Source organism: Neophocaena asiaeorientalis, unplaced genomic scaffold (assembly GCF_003031525.2).
Source record: "Neophocaena asiaeorientalis asiaeorientalis breed wild unplaced genomic scaffold, Neophocaena_asiaeorientalis_V1.1 scaffold388, whole genome shotgun sequence".
Taxonomy (NCBI): Eukaryota; Metazoa; Chordata; class Mammalia; order Artiodactyla; family Phocoenidae; genus Neophocaena; species Neophocaena asiaeorientalis.
In genome coordinates this window covers 983,956-1,004,963 of record NW_020172738.1, presented here as the reverse complement: position 1 = coordinate 1,004,963, position 21,008 = coordinate 983,956, and the positions used below count along the sequence as shown (strand labels likewise).

Sequence of the window (21,008 nt, the reverse complement as noted above, 5' to 3'; positions counted from 1 at the left end):
CATTGTACACTGTCTGGTTTTCTGGAATGGTCTACAAATTGAGCTTATTTTTCAGTGTGGTCCAGCATATTGAAGTGTGTCTCAAGGATGTGAAATTCATTTTGCTACAGATGGTGTGATGTGAAGGAATCTGAGGTCAGGTACTGCAGCTAAGTCTCTATACATGTAAAAACTTCAAATACAAATAATCTTTATTTGACATGTGCTCTACATCCATGAGCATGTTGTTTAAACTTTTTAGGTTGTTTTCTTTCCTGAATGATGTTAACATTCTTGCTTTGATTCCATGTCAGAAATGGTTGTGATTCTAAAAGGGGAATGATCTTTGATTCATGGAAACAGGTGGAAATTATTACTAGTAGGCTTCTACTATGAATAAAAATACAAAGAATTATCTTTCAAAAGAACCCCACTTTGAGCATTTCTAAGGAGACTTCAGCTTTGTTCTTTACCAGGATTGAAGAACTGGCCACATTCCTCAGATGCAGGGGAGTACCGTCTAGTCTGCCTCCTTGCTACAGCGATGGATTCAGGACTGGGCATGTGACCAAAATCAACCCCAGAAGCCTAGTCCTGAGATTTTTTTTGCAGAGCACCTGGGCAAGAATTTCTCTCTTTTTTCCCACTGTGGTCTGTAAGAGGATGGGATATATTCTGAAGCTCCTGGAATCCTTCTTGACACATGAAGAGAGAGGCTGCCCTGGTTTTGGAGCTAATATTGAGGAAATCTGAGAGCGCCCTGCCGGCCCCCTATTACTCCCTCCCTCTGCAAATATCAGATGGGCCTCTCAATATGATCAGATTGACTCAATTATGTAAGCTAATCAGTTACTTATGTAAGCTAATCAGCCAATTCAAGTTATTCTGTCTCTTGCAGTTAAAACACTCGTTATTAATACATTGAGTATGTTTTAGAGACTTAAGTCAAAATACAATAAAGAGTAAGGTTAAGAAAAAAGCAGTCACTGCGTACAAAGTTACATGTAAATGTATGTATTCTTTCACTAAATCTCAGTAATTGTCTATTCCTTCCATGAACTCTGTTCTTGGAAGTTCTTCTGTCTAGTTCTTCTCTCTTGGGAACTCTCCCCTAGGGCTTACCCAGGTTTCTTTCTGTCCACCCTCTTGCCTGACTTTATTTGTTCCTGAGTTTCGGAACTTGGTGTGATATTCTGCCAAATTCTCTTCCCCACCTCTGCTCATTTCTAGCATCAAAGTACATAATACCTTGCTACGGAGATTATTCTAGTTGGAATCTGCTGTGTTCTGTGAATTGTCTCTCCTCTAGGGGAAGTATGCCTGCTTCTTACTCTCTTTGGTGACTAGGCACAGAGGCTTGGTTGTATCAGGGTGAAGTTGTGGTTAGTTTCTTGTGGTGGCCGTGCAGAAAAGGAGACAGGGCGTGTGTTACAAGACACCCATAATTCTGTTTCAAGTCCCGTGATCTCTTCGGAACAGTGTCCAGAGACCCTAAAGCCAGACTCATTAGACGTCTGCACTCTTCCTTTCCTTCAGTCCAGGCCTGCTCTGCACAGAGGGCTCCTTGACAGATACCGATCATTTCTCCAAGAGCCCTATTTCCTTTCTTTCTTAAAATATTTTTTAAAAAGAATCAAACAATTTAACAAGGGAGTTATATGGTTTTCCTTATTGTACTCCCAGAGAAATAGAAAAAGGGAGACAGATCCTGCTGTTCTAAGTTGTTAGAAGCCTGTTTTTGAGTTGGTGTGATCTAAGCCAGCAAAGAGTTTGCAGTGGCCTGTGAATGGTGTATAATGGAAGGAACTGGCAGATAAGATTAAAATGGTTAAAAAAGGTCAGTGGGCATTGAGAAGGTCAAGGTCTTTGAATGATAAGCCAAAGCACAGAGAATTAGTTTCTCCAGGGAAGAGAAATCCATCAAAAATTTTGAGTAAAAACGTAGTTTAATCAGATCTTTTTTTTTTTCTGGAAGTTTGTAGGATGGTCCTGAGAATACCAGGGAATTTGTGGAAATAAAAGAGCTCTTGTAAAAAGACAAGTGAAGGATTTGGTGAAGCAGTATGTTTGGCAGTAGAAAGAGTCAAATATGGTTGTGAGGTTTTGAGATTGAAAGGCCTGGAAGAAAGTGGTCATGGTGTTAATAAAAAAGAGAGCAGGAAGGGGAAGTGCTTTGAGGGGAAGGACTAGAGTGGTGTTTGATGGTTTGAGTTTAAGGTGATAGTAGCACATTAGGATGGAATTGTGTCGGAGACATTGTGTTAGGTGCTATATTAAGTATTGGCAATATAACAGTGAATAAACAGGAGAAAAAGTCCCCACTTTTATGGAGCTTGTGTTTCACTGGGGAAGACTTAATAATGTAAATAAAATACCATGCTCAATAGTGGTAGGTACTGAAGAGGAAAAATAAGTAAAATAAGGGAGATATGAATTTGGGGGTGGGTTGAGATTTTAAATAGGGTGACCAAAGAAGGCTGCCTTGAGGAGGTGACTTCAAGTAAGAACTGAAGGAAGTGAGGGAGCTGTCCTTGGGAAGATCTTGGGGAACAGTGAATACATGCCTAACGTGTTCAAGGGATAGCAAAGATGCTGAGGTGAGGAATAGTTGGAGATGAAGTCAGCAGGATCACAGGGTGGGGGCAGAGATCAGGTAGGGCCTGTGCATCAGTCAGGGTGGCCATGGTGGCGATGAAGATAGAGCGATAGGTGGAGGAATTGATCCGTTGATAAGGATAACAAGATTTTTGGCCTGAATAACTGGGAAGAATGGGGACAGTTTGTTCTACTCCTGTTAACTAAATAAAAGGCACTCTTGGATTAAACTACCATAGGCAAACAAAGTTCCCAATTAACATATATACCTTTAAGAACGTCTGTAACATGTCTTTAAAATGATAGTATCCATGATCATGTTTTAAAATGAAAGAAGCTTATTGGCAAGCCTTGTCAGGAACTCCCTGTGGAAATATCAATTGCTTTTCTTGGCTCCAAGGTTATTTCCTGAACAGTGTATTATACTTTGTCCCAAGCATGCCATTAAGGGATTTGAAAGTTTGTTAAAACATGTGTGGCAAGTGAGTACTGTCACTTAAGCCCAGCCAGAGAAGCCAGGAAACGAAAAGCGGCTCCTAGGTGGACTTCGTGACATGCATTAAGCTCTGAATCAGAGGCTCAGGTAGTGGGATAGGCAGGGCATTATCTCCTGTGCACAAAGCCTTCAGCTGACACTGTTGTAAACAGCCCTTTCAGCAGAAAGTGCCTGTGGACATAGGCATATGTAAATCTCTTTGGAGAAGCTCCATTTTACCAAGTTGATAGCAACCCCTGCCCCAGGGGAATGTCATAGAATTTATTTGCTTGGAACAGAATTTTCCAGTGCTAATATAGACTTGTTGTCTTTATGAGATTTAAAATAGCACTCTTCAAAGATGGCTTTTATGTTCAAGGAAGGGTTTTTTATATCAGTACACAGGGAGACTAGGAAATGTTTCATGCTTGGAGTTTGGGAATGTTACGTGGCATTTTTCTTTATGATTCCATTTAAATTGGTTACAGGTACTCTTGCTCCCCAGTTTTGAAATACATTATATTAATTATAAAAGGAGGGAGAAGAAAAAAACTAATTGAGTTTTAAAGTGACCGGTTTCTTGACTCTGTTGGGTTTGAGTTGCTCTTTGCGGTTGATCTGATTTACAGCTCAGTGTAGACATCCCCCCACGTGCCTTCTAAGGGACAGATTGGTACTTCACACTCTGCAGAAATCAGGAAACATCGCTGGAAGCTGTGCTCACATTTTGGCTTTCTCGTCTTCAGGCATTCATGATTTTTCTAGCTAAAAATGTTGTTTTAAATTGGTGACAGTGAACTTTATGGTTACATTTGGGTCCATATTGAAACTGGAGTTATAATTTAAATATGAAGATCTAGAATTATTTTAGGAAAATGCATTTATTTAAATGTCTTCCATTTGCTTCTTATGGTGATAAGTTTCAACTCTGATAAAATAACTGGTGGCTCGTCCCTGGTTTCCAGACAGTGTAGTAGTGGAGGGCAGGCAGTGCAGTTATCATCCAGTATCGTGTAGATAAGCATCTGAATTTAGCTGGCTCTTGCTGCTTGGTAGTTATTTATTTCTTGTAATTTTTTTTAGAATTCTTCTTTTATAGCCAATTCAAGTCTTTCTCATTCTCGTCAGAAGAAGAGAAAAGGAAACTAATATTTATTGAGCATGTTTTATATGCCAAGCATTTTGGGAGCCTCTGGGGAATATAAAAAATGAATGTGGTATGGTTTGCTGTCGGGTGGAAGAGAGAAATATGTAAACAAATAAACGGAATATAACTTGATCAACAAACTTATAATGAAACAATAGGTAAGGAATAGCAGTGAACAAAGGAAGGAAACAACATTTCTTAAGAGATGGGGGAGTTTAGTCAGAGAAGCAGTCACAGAAGAGCTGGATCTTGAATTTTGATTATTTGCCAGGCAGGCAAAAGATGCAGAGGTGTTTCATGCAGTGGGTGTTGGTGGGAGATGTACATGCAAAGCTCACTCTGAATCTGTTAGCAGGAAATCTCCCATACGAGTGTCCAGGACTGAGAGCTGGACTTAGAGCCCTGGATCTGTGGTCATGTCACAGCTCTGCTATTTAGTAGCTCTGGGATTGTGACATGTCTGAACCTGTTTTTTCCTGTGAGATGGAGATAATTATTCTCCTGTGTATCGCCCAGGGTTGTTGTGTAGATCAAATTAGTTAATGTGTGTAAAGCACAGGGAAGATAGTGCAATATGAATGTGAAGAGTGATAATGGAAGTCTTAATGTTTAACGTGTTCATAATTATATTTAAATTCTCTCTGCTTCACTAACTCCTATTCCTTGTGAAACCCCCTTTGAGTCTTTTCTCAGTGCTCTGTTCTCAGCGTCTGTTTTCAGAGAAGTTTGGCCTTTGCTGAACCATTGTGGTTAACTTCCTAATCTGGATTTCTGTCCTCCAATACACTCTTCCCATCTCCTGATCTACATTTCCAGCTACCACCTGGATGTTACCCATCACCTTGGACTTTCTGGTTCTAAAGACTAGATTTGTTTCCTTCTATAGAGATTCACTTACAACTTTGTTCCTGGCACCTGTGCTAAGAGCTTTTCATATATTATCTCAGTTCCACAATAATCTTATGATATTGGGTACTCTTGTCCCCATTTTAAATATAGTGAAACTGAGATTCAAAGAGATTACATAGCTTTGCCAAAGTGGCATAGCTACTAAGCAGCAGAGCCATGATGCAAACCCAGGTGTGTTGACTACAGTTCCTTCTCTTAACCACTTTTCCCTACTTCTCACTTTACTAACTTTACAGTAAAGACCAGACTCATTAACTTGGCATTTGGTGCTCTTCATGTTTGCTTCTTCATCCTCTTTTCTCACTCCTACTGTACATTTTCACTACTACTTGCCTTTCCTGAGGGAAAATTTGTATTTTCTTATCTCCTTGCTTTTGCATATGTGTCCTTTCCCATCTTAGTCTCCTTTTCCTGTGTTCACCTGTCAAAATCCTGAAGGATGCAGGGCAGTGTAGTGGAATAAGCCAGGGCGGGAGTTGAGTAGATCTGTTTTCTGCTTTCCCTCACAGTCTTGATCTGTTTCACAAAGGGCTGGACCAGTTTACATTTATACCAGCAAAGTATCGCAGTACATTCTTGTTGACATTTGGTATTGTCAGGATTTTTAGCTTTTGCCTGCCTGTGGGTTTGTGGTGATATCTCATTGTGGTTTTAATTTGCATTTCTCTGATGACAAACGAGGCTGAGCAGCTTTCCATCTTTTTTGTCTATTTGGCAGTAAAGATTCACTATTTTGTTAAGTGCCTTTAAGCCTTTTCCCCATTTCTCTGTTGGATTGTCTTTCATTGATCTATAGCAGTTCTTTATATATTCTGGATTTGAGTACTTCTATGGCTTATCTTTTTAAATTTCTTTTACATTATTTTAGGATAAAAGGAAAAATTTACTTTTAATGGAGTTGAATTTATCATTATCTTCTTTCATGGCAGTGCTTTTTGGTTATATTTAAAATGTATTTCCCTATATATTTTCTCAAAATTATTTTCTAAAATTCTGCCAGCCTTTTAGATTAGCATCTTCCTTAGACATTTTCCATTCACATGGTTGCATCATGACTCTGATTTAGCAAGTGTTCTTATCTTCGAATTAGGGATATTCTGTAAGGCATTTTGCTATTCCTTTGCTAACACAGGGTTCCCCTTAAAGTACAGAAGTCATGCTACACCCACTCTCCTTTTCCAAAAGGTGTATCTCTTCTTCTCTGTGTCTCAGAGCTCAAGATTCTGGGCGTAGGCCTATTCCTTTCAGTGGTAAGCTTCTGATAGCCTCCTGTCAATTTCATCCCTAATGGCTTTCAGGGTTCCTCCCAAGTACTACTGAAGAGGCCACATTACTGCTCTCCATCCGCCAGAGATTGCAGCCTGTTGGAGAAAGGGGATCACCTTTTCCCTTTATTACACTGCCACACCACTCTGTCGCCCAATTTCACCTTCCAAAAGGAGACAATAGGTAGATTACAGATGTATCCATGGTAAAACTAACTTCAGGGTATATCTGACAAACATTTCTCTCTGTGTGTGTGTGTGTGTGTGTGTGTGTGTGTGTGTGTTTGTATTTGCATTTTCACTGTTTATTTTTATTAGCAGGGTTATGTGATGCTCATCCTATCCCATTCATGCAACAAGACTTGAGAGTGAAAACGTTCTGTGTGACCCAGCGATTTGGTTCCTTCACTAATCTGTTTCTGTCCTGTCCTCCAGAGACTAGACTAAATCTCCAAGGGAGAAATAATCCCAGTTGCAGCGTGTACTCAGAATGATAAGTGCAGTCAGCTGCCTCTCTCCCTCAGGTCTGTGGAGGAAACCAGAGGAAGTTTTAAAGTCCTCAGTTAACCAGGTCAGTAATATGTCCATTCTCCTGAGGCCTCTGTCCTTTCACTCCGAGCCCAGAGCTCTCCAAAATACTGACCAACCTGAACTGGTAGCCTCCAGCACCAGACTTTTTACTCCCCTTACTCTTAAATTCTTGTAGAGTACGTTCTGTCTACTTGTAGATGTGCATTTTTCTGTGGAGTAAGGAGTTATAGCTTTCATCTGATTCTCAGCAGGATCTGCTAAACTTCAAAACTGAGAACCACTGAGCTAGACTTTTTCAACTTTTTCAAGGTCAGTCCCACAGAAGAAGGCCTCTTACTTTACAGATCCAGGGAAAATTGGGCTTCCACTTTCTAATCCACATATCCGTGTGTCTGGAAACTGTTCTGAAAACTCTCTTGCATCCTGATAGTCTTTTATATTCCTTTTTTCATTTTTCTACCCTTTTATCCATCAAATAATGTTTATTCATCAAATATTGAGCACCTAGATTGATTATGCAAGTTGCCATAGAGTATACAGAGATATATTGTTGGTGAGCAAACAGTCTTAACAGATGAGGTAAATCACATACATAGATAACACTAGCGTAGTGAAAAAAATGAGAAGTGCCGTAGAAGAGGTATGTATAAATTGCTTTGGGACTTTAGAAAAGGAAGAAATTACTCTGGTCTGGGGCAGGTAGCAGGGCATGAGGAGGACCTGAGAAGACTGTGTGGTGGATTCTGGGTTATAGAAAATCCAAGGCATTTGGACTAGGTCTTGAGAGATGGGTAGAGTTTAGATGTGTGGAAATGTTAGCTGCAGTATGCCGTCTCTGGTTCTTTATTCATTCAGATGAGACTTCAGTATATAATGTGACTTCATGGAGTTTATATTTATCAGGGGAGATAGACTCTGAACAGGTCATTTCCTACTTAATTGCTGTCCATTCATTCAACATATATTTGAGTGAGTACTAAATGCTATTCCTAACTCTTAGAATATAGCAGTGAATAAAATAGCCTCTGTGCTTATGAAACCCACATCCTAGTTGGGAGACAGAAAATATATAATATATTGTCAGGTAGTGATAAGTGCAGTGATGAGAAATAAAGCAGGGTAAGAAGATAGAGTCATAACAGGGAGGTGGGGCTGTTTTAGTTAATGTGGTCAGGGAGTGCCTCCCTGAGAGGAGGCTATTTGAGCAGAGACCTAAACAAAATGAAGAGAGCAATCCCTGTGAATAGCTGGGCAAAGAGTTTTCCAGATAGAGGGAACAGCAAAGGTAAAAATCTCAAGATGGAAGATTTTAGTATTCTATGAATAGCGAGAAGAGCTCTAGGATTGGAGTGTAATTTGCAGAGGAAGAAGTTGTAGAAAATGAGAACACAAAAATAGATATGGGCCAGATTTGACAAGACCTTGTGGCATGGTGATGGAAGGATGTTGGGAAGCTATTGCGAGAATGACATGATCTGATTTGTTTTAAAAAGGTCACTCTAAGTCTTCCCTGGTGGCGCAGTGGTTAAGAATCTGCCTGCCAGTGCAGGGGACATGGGTTTGAGCCCTGGTCTGGGAAGATCCCACATGCCGTGGAGCACCTAAACCTGTGTGCCACAACTACTGAGGCTGTGCTCTAGAGCCCACAAGCCACAACTACTGAGCCTGTGTGCCACAACTACTGAAGCCTGCGCACCACAACTGCTGAAGCCTGTGCGTCTAGAACCTGTGCTCTGCAACAAGAGAAGCTGCTGCAATGAGGAGCCCGTGCACCGCAATGAAGAGTAGCCCCCACTTGCCGCAACTAGAGAAAGTCCGCCCGCAGCAACGAAGACCCAACGCAGCCAAAAAAAAAAAATCACTCTAGTTCCTTTGGTCCAAAATAGAAGTCAGGAGACCAGTTATTACAGTAGTTCTGCAAGGAGATAAAGGTTGCTTGGATTTTTATAGTAACAGTGGAAATGGCAAGGAGATATATTTTACAGGAAGGCTCTCTTCATAGCTTGGATGTGGGGTGTGAGAAGGAGAGAGTCAAGGGTGATGCCCCAGTTTGGTGCCATCTGCCGAGAGAGGCAGTGCTGGGAGAGGAATGGGTTCTGGTGGGGACCGAGGGTTCTCCTGTTTGAGGCGCCAGCTGACATCCAAATGAAGATGTCAAGTAGACAATTGGATATGTGTCTGGAATTTGGGGGAAGTGTTGAGGCGAGGCATTTAATTTTTGGAGTTAATAGCATATAGAGAGATTTAAAGCCATGAGACTGGATGAAATCATCTAGGGATCCTCTCCCTAGTGGTGTTTAACATCTTCCTCTGTTACCTATATCAGGTCAGATTTAAGTTCAAGTTAGGGGAAAATACTTCACAGATGGTGGTATTTACTTCCTAATTATAGTACATACATCAGTATAGTATTTACTTCCTAATTATGGTACATCAAGAAGTACTTTGGTTCTTTCTCTTTTTATGATATTTGTAATCATCAGTGGGTTCAGGTATTGCTGCTGTGGTCCATCTATTATAAAACTCCATCCCCATCAGCATTTAGCAACCATTGATGGTCATCTTCTGCATCCATCATTTCAGTAGGGATATCAGAATGGTAATAATGAAAATCTTTAAATCATTCCTTCTTAGTTAGCTGAAACTCTTCTATAAAGAAGAATTTTACCTCATCAACTGTTTGGCTAACCTGAGGTACATTTTATATAGGAAAGGTAGGATAAATGTTTAGAATTTTCTGAGGTTGACCAGAGAGAGCCCTTTCATGATGATTCCTGAGTCCTTTAGATGAGGCTTTAGTAGCCTGTGATAGCTTGCTTGTTTTCCCCAAATGACAAGATCTTCCAGGTTCTTTTTTTTTTTTTAGTTTGTTTGATTGTTCGTTTATTTATTTGTGGCTGCATCTAGTTGTGGCGAGCGGGGGCTACCCTTTGTTGTGGTGCGCGGGCTTCTCATTGCTGTGGCTTCTCTTGTTGTGGAGCATGGGCTCGAGGCACGCGGGCTTCAGTGGCTGTGGTGCACGGGCTTAGTTCCTCCGCGGCATGTGGGATCTTCCTGGACCAGGGATCGAAACTGTGTCCCCTGCATTGGCAGGCGGATTCTTTTTTTTTTTTTTTCTATACACTTAAAATTTTTAATCCAGTACATTTTTATTCAACATTATGGCTGACATTTCATTAAGAATGAAAATGGCATCCTATAGCTGCAATAACTTTCAGTGCTTTAGTGATTTTTCTTTTTATTTATTTATTAACATCTTTATTGGAGTAAAAAATATGGAACGCTTCACAAGTTTGCGTGTCATCCTTGTGCAGGGGCCATGCTAATCTTCTCTGTATCGTTCCAATTTTAGTATATGTGCTGCCAAAGCGAGCACGGCAGGTGGATTCTTAACCACTGTGCCACCAGGGAAGTCCCAGTTTCATCTTGTTTGTTTCCTTTTCTAGACTTGAATTAGCCATTTCTCGAAGGAGTTCCACAACCCTCATTCTTAACCAATATGTGATATGGAACGGTTTTAGAGTGCCTTTTGTATCCTATGACTTAAAGTGATCTTTCTTCCCCGTAACATTTATTTTATTCTTGTTTGTACTGCGATAACAAAAATAGAATGAAAATACTTTAAAAATGCAATGTATTAATTTATATTTTAATTATACAGTTTTTTTAACATCTTTATTGGAGTATAATTCTGCTTTATAACAAAGTGAATCAGTTATGCATATTTTGTGTATGGTGTTAGGGAGTGATCTAATCTCATACTTTTACATGTACCTGTCCAGTTTTCCCTCCACTACTTGTTGAAGAGGCTGTCCTTTCACCACTGTACATTTCTGCGTATCAACATTGTGAAAATGACTCTACTACCCAAAGCAATCTACAGATTCAATGCAATCCCTATCAAACTACCACTGGCATTTTTCACAGAACTAGAACAAAAAATTTCACAATTTGTAATTATACAATTTTGAATGACTTGATTTGTTCATTAAACCCTGCTACCATACAGCATTCTTTGCTTTAGTAACTCAAAAGTGAAGTTAGTGCCTAACTATAGTATAGCTCATCTAAACCATGGAGATTATCACAAAATCAGAACTGGGTTGGTTTTGAAATGTGCTGTACAGTTAAGCTTGCTGTACTCTGGTCATTGCTTTCCACTGTGCTTTTTTTCCCATTGACTTTTCCTTGAACTTTGTATGTGTAAGCCAAAGCATAATTCTTAATATGTAGGTAGGCAGAATCATGGTGATTACAGAATTCTCTTTATATTTTACTCACGTATGCATACATACAAAGACTACCATTCACTGTGGGATAGTTGAGCCTTCAAATTTTTTTTTTTGCGGTACGCGGGCCTCTCACTGCTGTGGCCTCTCCCGTTGCGGAGCACAGGCTCGGGACTCGCAGCCTCAGCGGCCATGGCTCACGGGCCCAGCCGCTCCGTGGCATGTGGGATCTGCCCGGACCGGGGCACGAACCTCTGTCCCCTGCATCGGCAGGCGGACCCTCAACCACTGCGCCACCAGGGAAGCCCGAGCCTTCAAATTTTATAAAGTCAGAATTCTGGTTACCCTCTAATATTTTCTCCTTGGTCTGTGGGAACCAAATCCTTTCTGAAACTGTTAGCAGAAGAAATAAATATATAATAGAAAGTAAAGGCCTGGAACCTTTGTTTAACATCTTTCCAGAAGACTGCATTTTACCTCATATTCTAACTGTAGCATGTCAGTTGTTTTCTTTCACCCCTGCCCCCAGCTCTCTTCTTTCTGAGATAAAGTTTGTATGGGATGACACGTAAAAAAAGAACAGTAGACCAGTGATTGTGTTGTAGCCACCCTGCTTTAGACGTAGAGTACGCACACATACCTCCTGCCTGTGATTTGGGCTGTTCTGACAGTGCCCAAGGTTGTGTTAACTCTTCCTAAATGTTATTGAACTTGCTCGGCAGATTTAAGGAAATTGCATGGATTTGCTGATTTGAGTGGTGTCAGATTTCTTTTTCTTCTCTAATTTGTCAGTGAATTCTCTGTTTTTTGAATGATATATTTTGGGTCAGGTATGAAACCAGGATTCGTGTTTCAAGGCAGAAGTGCAGGAGAGCTGGTTTTGTAATTGTATATTAATTTAAAACTTAGCTGTTGCTTCACTCTTATGTTCTCATGCAGGAAGGGGCCTAAGGGGAATCTTTTTAGAGATTTCTGGCTTAGCCAGTTGAACTTTTGTTTTAACTGTTAAAGGAAAGGAGCCTTGTTTGTTTGGAAATAATGAGCAAATGTGGAAATAATGAACAAATTAATGAATGAACAAATGAATAAATCAGTGAGTCTGACAAGAGTCAGATTTCTGTTATCACATTTTCATGAAGTCATATTTTAAAACTTTGGGAATATACTTTTAGAGTCTGTGTTCTGATTGTGTGAATATCTTTGTAATATTTTACTTTGATTTTCTGGGTGGATATTATAATATTCATTGGGGACAGTTATGATAATTGGAATCTGTGACATTATAATGTTTGGAGAAAGATTTCTTTTAATAACTTTTTGTGCGTTGTATAAAATGAAGATCTTTCATTAAGCATGATCTTTGTGTGATCTAATTTGAACATTAATCTGGTTTGTTGAAAGCAGGCATCTAATTTGAAACCCCAGAGTTAAAGTCAGAAAAATATTAGACTTCTCAATTATAAGCAGTTTCTAGAGAAACTGCTAGAAGCTCACTCACTTCATTCAGGTCCTGCTCAAATGTGGCTTCATCCAGGAGGCATCCTCCCTAACCACCCTACTGGTAAACTAGCCTCAGTTTCCAGTAACCAGCATTTTCATATTATATATTTTTTTCACTAGCACTTACCATTATCAGACTTTTGGTTGTGTACCCCGCTGCACCCTTGCCACCTAGAACAGTGTCTTGCACCGTGAAAGTTACTCCGTACGATTTGTTGAGTGAGTGAATTGTTCACCATCTGTCTCCTCACTATAAAGTGTAGGCCTCGTGAGGGTGCCTGGCATGAGGCTGGCCTTCCAGCATTTGTTTGAGAGAATGAAACGAGTGTGCTACCAATAGTGATCCAGTTCATGCACACGCACGTGTGTGTGATCACATCTTGATTGCATGTTAAATTGCACATAGACTTCTCGTCCAGAAATAGATTATTGGAAGGATATGCTGTTCTGAGTAACATCTAGAACCTACAAAACCTGCTGTCTGTTTTGCTGATGTAGATGGGCAGATTTACATATAGGGCCACCTTTTTTTTGTTCAGTGACTAAATAACACTGGTGTATGTTAATATTGTGCCTATAGAAATCAAAGGGTACCGTCATGTGAGTGTCATGTGACTAACTCATTGAATGGATCAGTAGTGGATTCTTTTCTCCTATTTGCTTCATTTTTGTTAAATTGAAAAAATTTGACATATTGTGTAACGCTCATTCTTATTTCTAGTGTAAATGTCTATCAGTTGTGTGCTTTCTATACTGATCTCAGGCCTCAAAATGGAGAATTAAGGGTTTATATTTTTTATGGGAACATTTTATAAACTCTTGTTCACACTTAATTGTTTTTCTATTTCATCTTACATTCTTGTGGTTTCATTTGGGAACACAGTGACAAACTATGTTGAGTTCTTTTATCATTTCCCAGCATACTAGTTGGTCCCATGTGATGGACACTTTGTGAAGCAGTGTGGTACTTCTGGTATTCAGGGCCTTTGTGGGAGAGAGGATGAAAATATACATCAGAAAAATAGAAGTGGATGTAGCATTAATCTTGGGCATCTTGAAGAGCTGGATTGATTGTAAGGTAATCTGTACATCTGGAAAATAAAGATTCTTTGTCAAACTACATGGTGAGTGTCCAGTGCTTCTGAATGTGCAGTTTTTTCCTTAGGAAAGAAAAATGACAAAAGAAAAATCTGCACTTTCCCATTTTTCCCTCCAGTGATTTAGCAGAACTTTTCTCTTTTCTTGAGGTAATTAAACCAGAGAGCAATGACAAAGAAACAGAAGGTGCCTATGAATCAGATCTCCCTGAGGAGCTCTGTGGAAGCCATCTCCTGCAACAGTCCCTGAAAGGCTATAATGACAGTCCTGATGTCATTATAGAGGCTCAGTTTGATGACAGCGACTCAGAAGATGGACATGGCAACACGCAGAATGCTCTGGTTGATGGTGTTAAGAAACTCTCAGTTTGTGTTCATGAAAAAGGTGAGTTCCGGACTGATCTCCGACGTTTTATTTTAGTAGATTGTTTTAAGTATTGGAATTCTCTCTGTGCTACAGAATTAATCACACAATACAGCTGGTATCTTTGCAGTTTCTAACCTGTGGCAGCTTTTAGGAAAGGGGGATCTTTGACAGGCTTCCAGCTGCTGTTTGGGAGGAGGGGACAAATGCTGCTGGTGATTTGTGTGGTCAGTGGTTGCTGTTGTCATTTCCTAATGGGTTTTGCATTGCGTTGATAGCTAACCTTGAAATTTCCTGTGATGAGCCCAATCCCACCCTGTGGTTGATATGAACATAATTAAACCAAACTAAAATCCTTCCAAAGAAAGCACTTTGTTTTACCCTGGATTTTGCTTTAATTTTAACTTGGTACATTTCATCCTCAGTGGTGAATAGATCACCTTAAATTTGATAAGTAGATTATCTTTACAAAGTGTTTTGATTGTAAGCTTTTAAAAAAGCCAGTCTTATTTTCTGTGATCAAAATTTAAGCCATGGGTCCCCTGGATACTGAAAAAAGCAATTGCAAGCACATAGGCGAAGAGCTGTGACCAAGGGCCCTACCTGACTGCAGTCTGGAAAACTTAAGGGAAAGTAGCAATGAAAATTGGAATATTTCAATGTATAGATTTCTAGGAGGTTTTAAGTGCAGGGAATATGTTTTCTAGCCAGATTGATTTTTATGTATGTTATGAAATGGAAAATATTGACCTGGTTAGGCCAACTAGATTATGAGGGTTTTTTTATCAGGAAGAAGTTTCTGGCACAGTCCCCACGAAAGGCTAGAAGAAGTGCCAGAAGATTACTAAAGGAGGATGTTCAGCAGACACCCTGTGATAGGGACTGGTGAGCACAGTTCTCTGACATCCTGAAGAAAGCTGGAGGTGATTTCAGGAAGTGACTGCATAAGGATCACTCTGTGTCTTCACTGCTGATGAGGTAGTGATCTCGGGCAGCGAGCACTTTCTAAAAGCATGTGTCACTTTCTGGTGCCAAGTGCTACTCATTCAGAAGGACTTCCCGACTTTGAAATTCTATCTGAATGAAGAGGCTACTGCTTCCTCACTGCCCCACCTCACTGCTGACCTGAGGGCACCCAGGTTCTTTTGTTTTTGTGGCCTGCTTAGATAACTAGTGGTTCCACTGTTCAGGGCGCAGCCAATGTCATTTGGATGTTATTCCTTGAAAATTCCTCCTTCTGATGTTTCTTCTTTCTTCCTTTAAAAACAGTTTAATAACCAGGACCCTAAATAGCCAAATCCTCATCTGCAAGGTCACCAAGGGAGAGAGATACTTGAAGGACAAAGCCAGGGGAAGGAGTACTTTAAAACTTACTGGGTATTTGGCCCAAAACTACTTTGTGGAAACCTAGCTCAGGTGATTGAACTTGGAAGACCTCAGCAGCCTCTTTTCCTCTAGGTTCCAAGTTGAAGGGATGAGATGCTTCAGTTTCTCATTAGTGATTGGTACCAATACAAGGGCAAGGAAATATTGATGGATGGACGTGATGGCAGAATTGATGCCCAGGGTGGATATTAATAATTCACTTTATCCTTTGTTTGGGAAATTCTGATGCCAGACGTACTCTTGATTTGTCCTCTGTTGTAATTTTCCTCCATCTCTGTTGCAGGTAAGTGTCACTGAGTGCTTTACAAGTCCACCGTATGCAGTTTTTTTCCTTACTGTTTTTATGGTCTTCGTATCCTACTGTTATATATATTGCTTCCTCACTGGCCCTGACTGAGGGAACAGCCTTAATCCTTCCCTCAGAATCTGGTACCAATTTCTCTTTCCTGCTAGCCTCTAAATAGAGTTTTGAAACCACATGGCTGTTTCTCATTTCTTGCCCTCTTGATATTTAGGAAAATTGCAATTTGCTTTTTTAAAAATCATGGTGTTTTTAAGGATATTTCAACCAGCTTCTCTTCTCTGGATAATATAAAATCTGGTTACAGTTAGGATGTTAGTTCTTTTTGCACCATTTAAGGGTTTGAAATTTGTTATTGAAACAAACCATAACCTTAAGAACATCATAAACTTTTCCTAAGACTTCTAGAAAGGTTCATTGCTTTGTGTTGTAATTGCAAATGGATTATTAATCCTAGTTCACACCTGTGTGCAAAAGAGTGATTTTTGTTTGAATATCATGTTTTTTTTACCCAAAGTAAACATGACATATTACATGTGTGTACTTAGTATATCCCTTTTTGCCCGGGAAACATTCATATCTTTACCATAACTACCAATTTCTCTGGTAATTGAGCAGGTAACCCCAGCTGTATGCAGCAAGTGTCTATCATTGCATTCAGAGAAAAGTTTCTCTGGGCATCTCAGACCTACACAATAGTTTCTTCTAGGAAGACAACATGGATCTGGATCATCCTCAGCCCTTGAGAGAATAGGCCAAAGACCTGGGCCCCTTTTGTAGGTCCAGCCCCACAGCCTCCCAAGGCTGAGCTTTTACCACTTCCCAGGCAATGGCATTGTTGTCAGCATAGAAAACTGCCATCTGTGTCAAGACTGGGGACAACCCAAATAAATATTCTTTGGTATCAAGTATTTGAGTAACGATTGCCTGATTAGCAAACTCCAAAGGATAAAAAAACATCATGACTAATTGGTACAGTAGCTCTTTATCATACATCTTTGGGAACTTTAAGAACAGTTTTGGCCTCTGAGTCTTGGCGATGGTGACCTAATCAGGTTGTGATGTACTTTTCCTGTTCTCTACCTTAGTAGGGTCTGTCAGAGATCTTGTTCAGTTTTCTGGTCTGGAGAGAAGCTTCTGCCAGTACCCTGATGACTGAACATGGGTTTGAATGTAGAGTCGGTGACCCTCTAAGTTCTCACTTTTGTCTCTGGCCACCTTCAACTCTTTTTTTGAAGGGAGAATCTACATGGAATCCTTGTTCCCTTCCGAGGTTTGAATCGATCTATTACTGTGCCTCCTGGGGCCTGCCCAAGTCAACCGTAGGAGTCAGGAAGAGCCCTTTTTTTCACACTTAAAATTCATCTCCTTCCAGCAACAGGCCTATTCATTGCCTAGGTTTAAGCTCTCTTTCCTTGGATAAAAAGTAACCGTATTTCCCTTTGGCTGAGAAAAGCAGATCCATATGATTATTCTCCTGTGATACTTTGGGGTTACTGAAATGCCAAGAACCCTTACTCTTGACTGTCTAGAAACCCTTCTTTCTCCGAGCTAATTTTTTTCATTTCCTTTCTGCTAGTGTTTCCAGATTCTGAGATCAAATCTTTCTTATATTTTTTTTCCCTAGCTCTCCACTGTGTATAATGATGATTAATATAATTAGAAGACAGTTATGTTTGCTTCAGAAATTATATTAAAAATTAAATATAAGGCAGTTTCCCATCAACCACAATTTTTGGCCAATGTTTTGTGCCAGTGTTTTAAAGTATATTTTTGTTTTTAAAAAAGAGTAAAACTTTGTCCAGACCTATGTTAGAAGGATACAGTGGGAATTTTTGCTTCCCTGTCTTTTATTTATTTATTTTTAGCTGCGTTGGGTCTTCGTTGCTGCACGCGGGCTTTCTCTAGTTGTGGCGAGTGGGGGCTGCTCTTTGTTGCAGTGCGTGGGCTTCTTGTTGCAGTGGCTTCTCTCGTTGCCGAGCACAGGCTCTAGGCGCGCAGGCTTCAGTAGTTGTGGCATGTGGGCTCAGTAGTCGTGGCTCACGGGCTTAGTTGCTCCGCGGCATGTGGGATCTTCCCGGACCAGGGTTCGAACCTGTGTCCCCTGCATTGGCAGGCGGATTCTTAACCACTGCACCACCAGGGAAGCCCTTCCCTGTCTTTTAGACTGAGTGGGTGATGCATTCATATCATGTGTGATTCAGGTAGAGACAGATGGTCAGGACCTCCAATGTCTAAGACCTGTGCTAGACCAGCCATTCCTCCCTGTGAAGTCCATTATGGTTTATTACAGGATATTGAATATAGTTCCCTGAGCTAATACAACAGGACGTTGTTGTTTATCCATTCTGTATAAAATAGTTTGCATCTGCTAATCCCAAACTCCCAGTCCTTCCCTCCCCTACCCTACCTCCCCCTTGGCAACCACAGGTCTGTTCTTTATGTCTGTGAGTCTGTTTCTGTTTCGTGGAAGTTCATTTATGTCATATTTTAGATTCCACATATAAATTATGTCCTATGGTATTTGTCTTTCTCTTTCTGATTTACTTCGCTTAGTATGATAATCTCTAGGTCCATCATGTTGCTGCAAATGGCATTATTTCACTCTTTTTTATGTCTGAGTAGTATTCCATTGTGTGTGTATGTGTGTGTGTATACCACATCTTTTTTATCCATTCATCTGTCGATGGACATTTAGGTTGCTTCCATGTCTTGGCTACTGTAAATAGTGCTGCTATGAAAATAGAGGTGCGTGTATCTTTTTGAATTATAGTTTTGTCTGGATATATGTTCAGGAATGGGATTGCTGGATCATATGGCAACTCTTTTAGTTTTTTAAGGAGCCTCCATACTGTTTTCCATAGCAGCTGTACCAATTTACATTCCCACCAACAGTGTAGGAGGGTTCCCTTTTCTCCACACCCATGAAGCTTCTTTTACCTTCTCATTCCTGCCAATAGTTAGAATTATTCAGCTTTCTAGTTTTTTATACTCTAGAGATTAAGTTCTGTAAATTGCCTTTGCATATCGTTTGCCCATTGTTCCATCATAGTTACTGTTCTGTTGTTGATTTGCAGGCAGTTCTTACCTATTCTCTATAATAATCCCTTTTCCACTTTAGGCATTACAAATATCTCCTACCATTCTGTCCTTTAGTCATTTGTCTATTAACTTTATGGTGTTTTTCACTGAACAAAAATTCTTAATTTTTCTGTGATAAAATTAATCATATACTTTATGGGTTTTTTTTTTAGTTTTTTGCATATTCCTAGGTCACATAGATGTTTTCTCATACAGTCTTTTTTAACTCCACAGTTTCGCCTTTTGCTGAACTTCATGAAGCTGATTCTTTATTGATTGAGAGTATCATTTGGTTTCTCTCCTTTAAATGTGTTTTTGTTATTGAACCATCCTCGAATTCCTAGGATAACTCCTACTTAATCCCAATATATTATTATTTTTTAAGTACAGTATTGGATTTACTTAGGTAATATATAGTGTAGGATTTTTTTGTATCATGTTAAACGGACATATCATTTTCTTATCATTATCTGGTTTTTACAGTCAAGATTATATTAGCTTCATAAAACGTCCTGGTCATTTTTTAAAAAAATTTTTATTGGAGTATAGTTGCTTTACATGTTGTGTTACTTTCTGCTGTACAGCAAAGTGAATCAGTTATACGTATACGTTTATCCCCTCTTTTTTAGATTTCCTCCCATTTAGGTCACCACAGAGCATTGAGTAGAGTTCCCTGTGCTGTACAGTAGGTTCTCATTTATCTATTTTATACATAATAGTGTATATATGTCAATCCCAATCTCCCAATTCATCCCACCACCACCCCTTTCCCCTTGCTATCCATAAGTTTGTTCTCTACATCTGTGTCTCTATTTCTGCTTTGCAAATAAATTCGTCTGTACTGACGGTTTACTATTTTCCCAGAATAGCTTGTATAAGACAGGAGTTACATTGTAAAGCATACTCCAATAAAAATTAATTTAAAAAAACAGGAATTAAGTCTTCCTTAAAATTTGGTAGACCTCATTGTAAAATTTTCTGCAACTGCTGTTTTTCAGAAGGCGAGATCTTTGCTCTTTCAGTCTCTTTTATACTGATTGGTCTGTTCAGTCTCTCTTTTTGATGCCAATTTTGGCATAACTGAAGGGGAATTTATCCATTTGAATTTATGATCACATAGATATTCCTAATACTCATTAATATTCTTTAATTATTAAAATAACTCCTTGTGTCAGTATTTTTGCCTCCCTTTTCGTTCTGTATTTTAATTGTTTGACTCTTCTCTTTTTTCTTAGCTCTTGCTTGCCAAAGATCTATCTTATTAATCTTTTCAAGGAACATGATTTTTGGTTGTGTTATTTTTCTGTTTATTGTTGATGATGTTGTTCTGTATATCATTGATATTTGCCCTTATCTTAGTTATTTATTCCTTACTTGGGGGTGTTGCTTTTTTGCCCTTTTCCCAACTTCTTGAGTTGAATATGTCTTTTCAACTTCTCTTGTTTCCTTTGAAATATTTTTAAAGCTATAAAATTCCCTCTAAATACTTCTTTTGCCATACCTAGGATATACCTAGGTATATTTTTATATACATGCATACCCAGATATGTATTTACACATAATAATCACTGATACTTATTGAACATTTACTGTGTGCTAGGCCCTAAGTACTTTATAATTATTCCTCATGACATTTAATTATTTAATTCTTATAGCATATCCAGTATATGTTCTGCCTATGTTCTCTTCTAGGAGTTTTATGGTTTTGGATCTTAACTTTAGGTCTTTAATCCATTTTGAATTTATTTTTGTATATGGTTTGAGGAAATGTTGTCATCTCATTCTTTTACATGTGGCTGTCCAGTGTTCCCTGCACTACTTACTGAAGAGACTGTCTTTTATCCATTGTATATTCTTGCCTCCTTTATCATAGATTAATTGATCATAGGTGCATGGGTTTACTTCTGAGCTCTCTGTTCTGTTCCATTGATCTATATGTCTGTTTTTGTGCCAGTACTGTGCTGTTTTGATTACTGTAGATTTGTAGTATAGTCTGAAGTCAGCGAGGGTGGTACCTTCAGCTTTATATTCTCTTTTTCCCAAGATTACTTTGGCAATTTAGGGTCTTAAAGTCTGTGGTTCCGTATACAATTCAGGATTATTTGTTTTAGTTCTGTGAAAAATGTCATGGGTATTTTAATAGGAATTG

General features: G+C 39.4%; 1 protein-coding gene and 1 non-coding gene across 7 annotated transcripts in view; one reads left to right on the top strand and one right to left on the bottom strand.

The window, feature by feature from the left end:
* Nucleotides 1-21,008, top strand: part of DIS3L2 (DIS3 like 3'-5' exoribonuclease 2) — a 370,907-nt gene that overhangs the window by 107,579 nt on the left and 242,320 nt on the right. For 5 of the 6 annotated variants that reach the window (XR_003002632.1, XR_003002633.1, XM_024740590.1 and 2 more), the window contains exon 6: nucleotides 13,878-14,112. Coding sequence is in view for 4 of the 6 variants with exons in the window: in XM_024740590.1 (XP_024596358.1) it covers nucleotides 13,878-14,112 (235 nt within the window). In the remaining 2 variants the exon portion in view is untranslated. Of the gene's footprint in view, nucleotides 1-6,843; nucleotides 6,942-13,877; nucleotides 14,113-21,008 lie in introns of those variants that run through there. The other variant, XM_024740591.1, reaches the window with a different exon arrangement.
* LOC112396771 (U6 spliceosomal RNA) lies at nucleotides 10,171-10,277 on the bottom strand. The gene has a single exon (XR_003002642.1). It is a non-coding gene; the product is annotated as a U6 spliceosomal RNA (small nuclear RNA).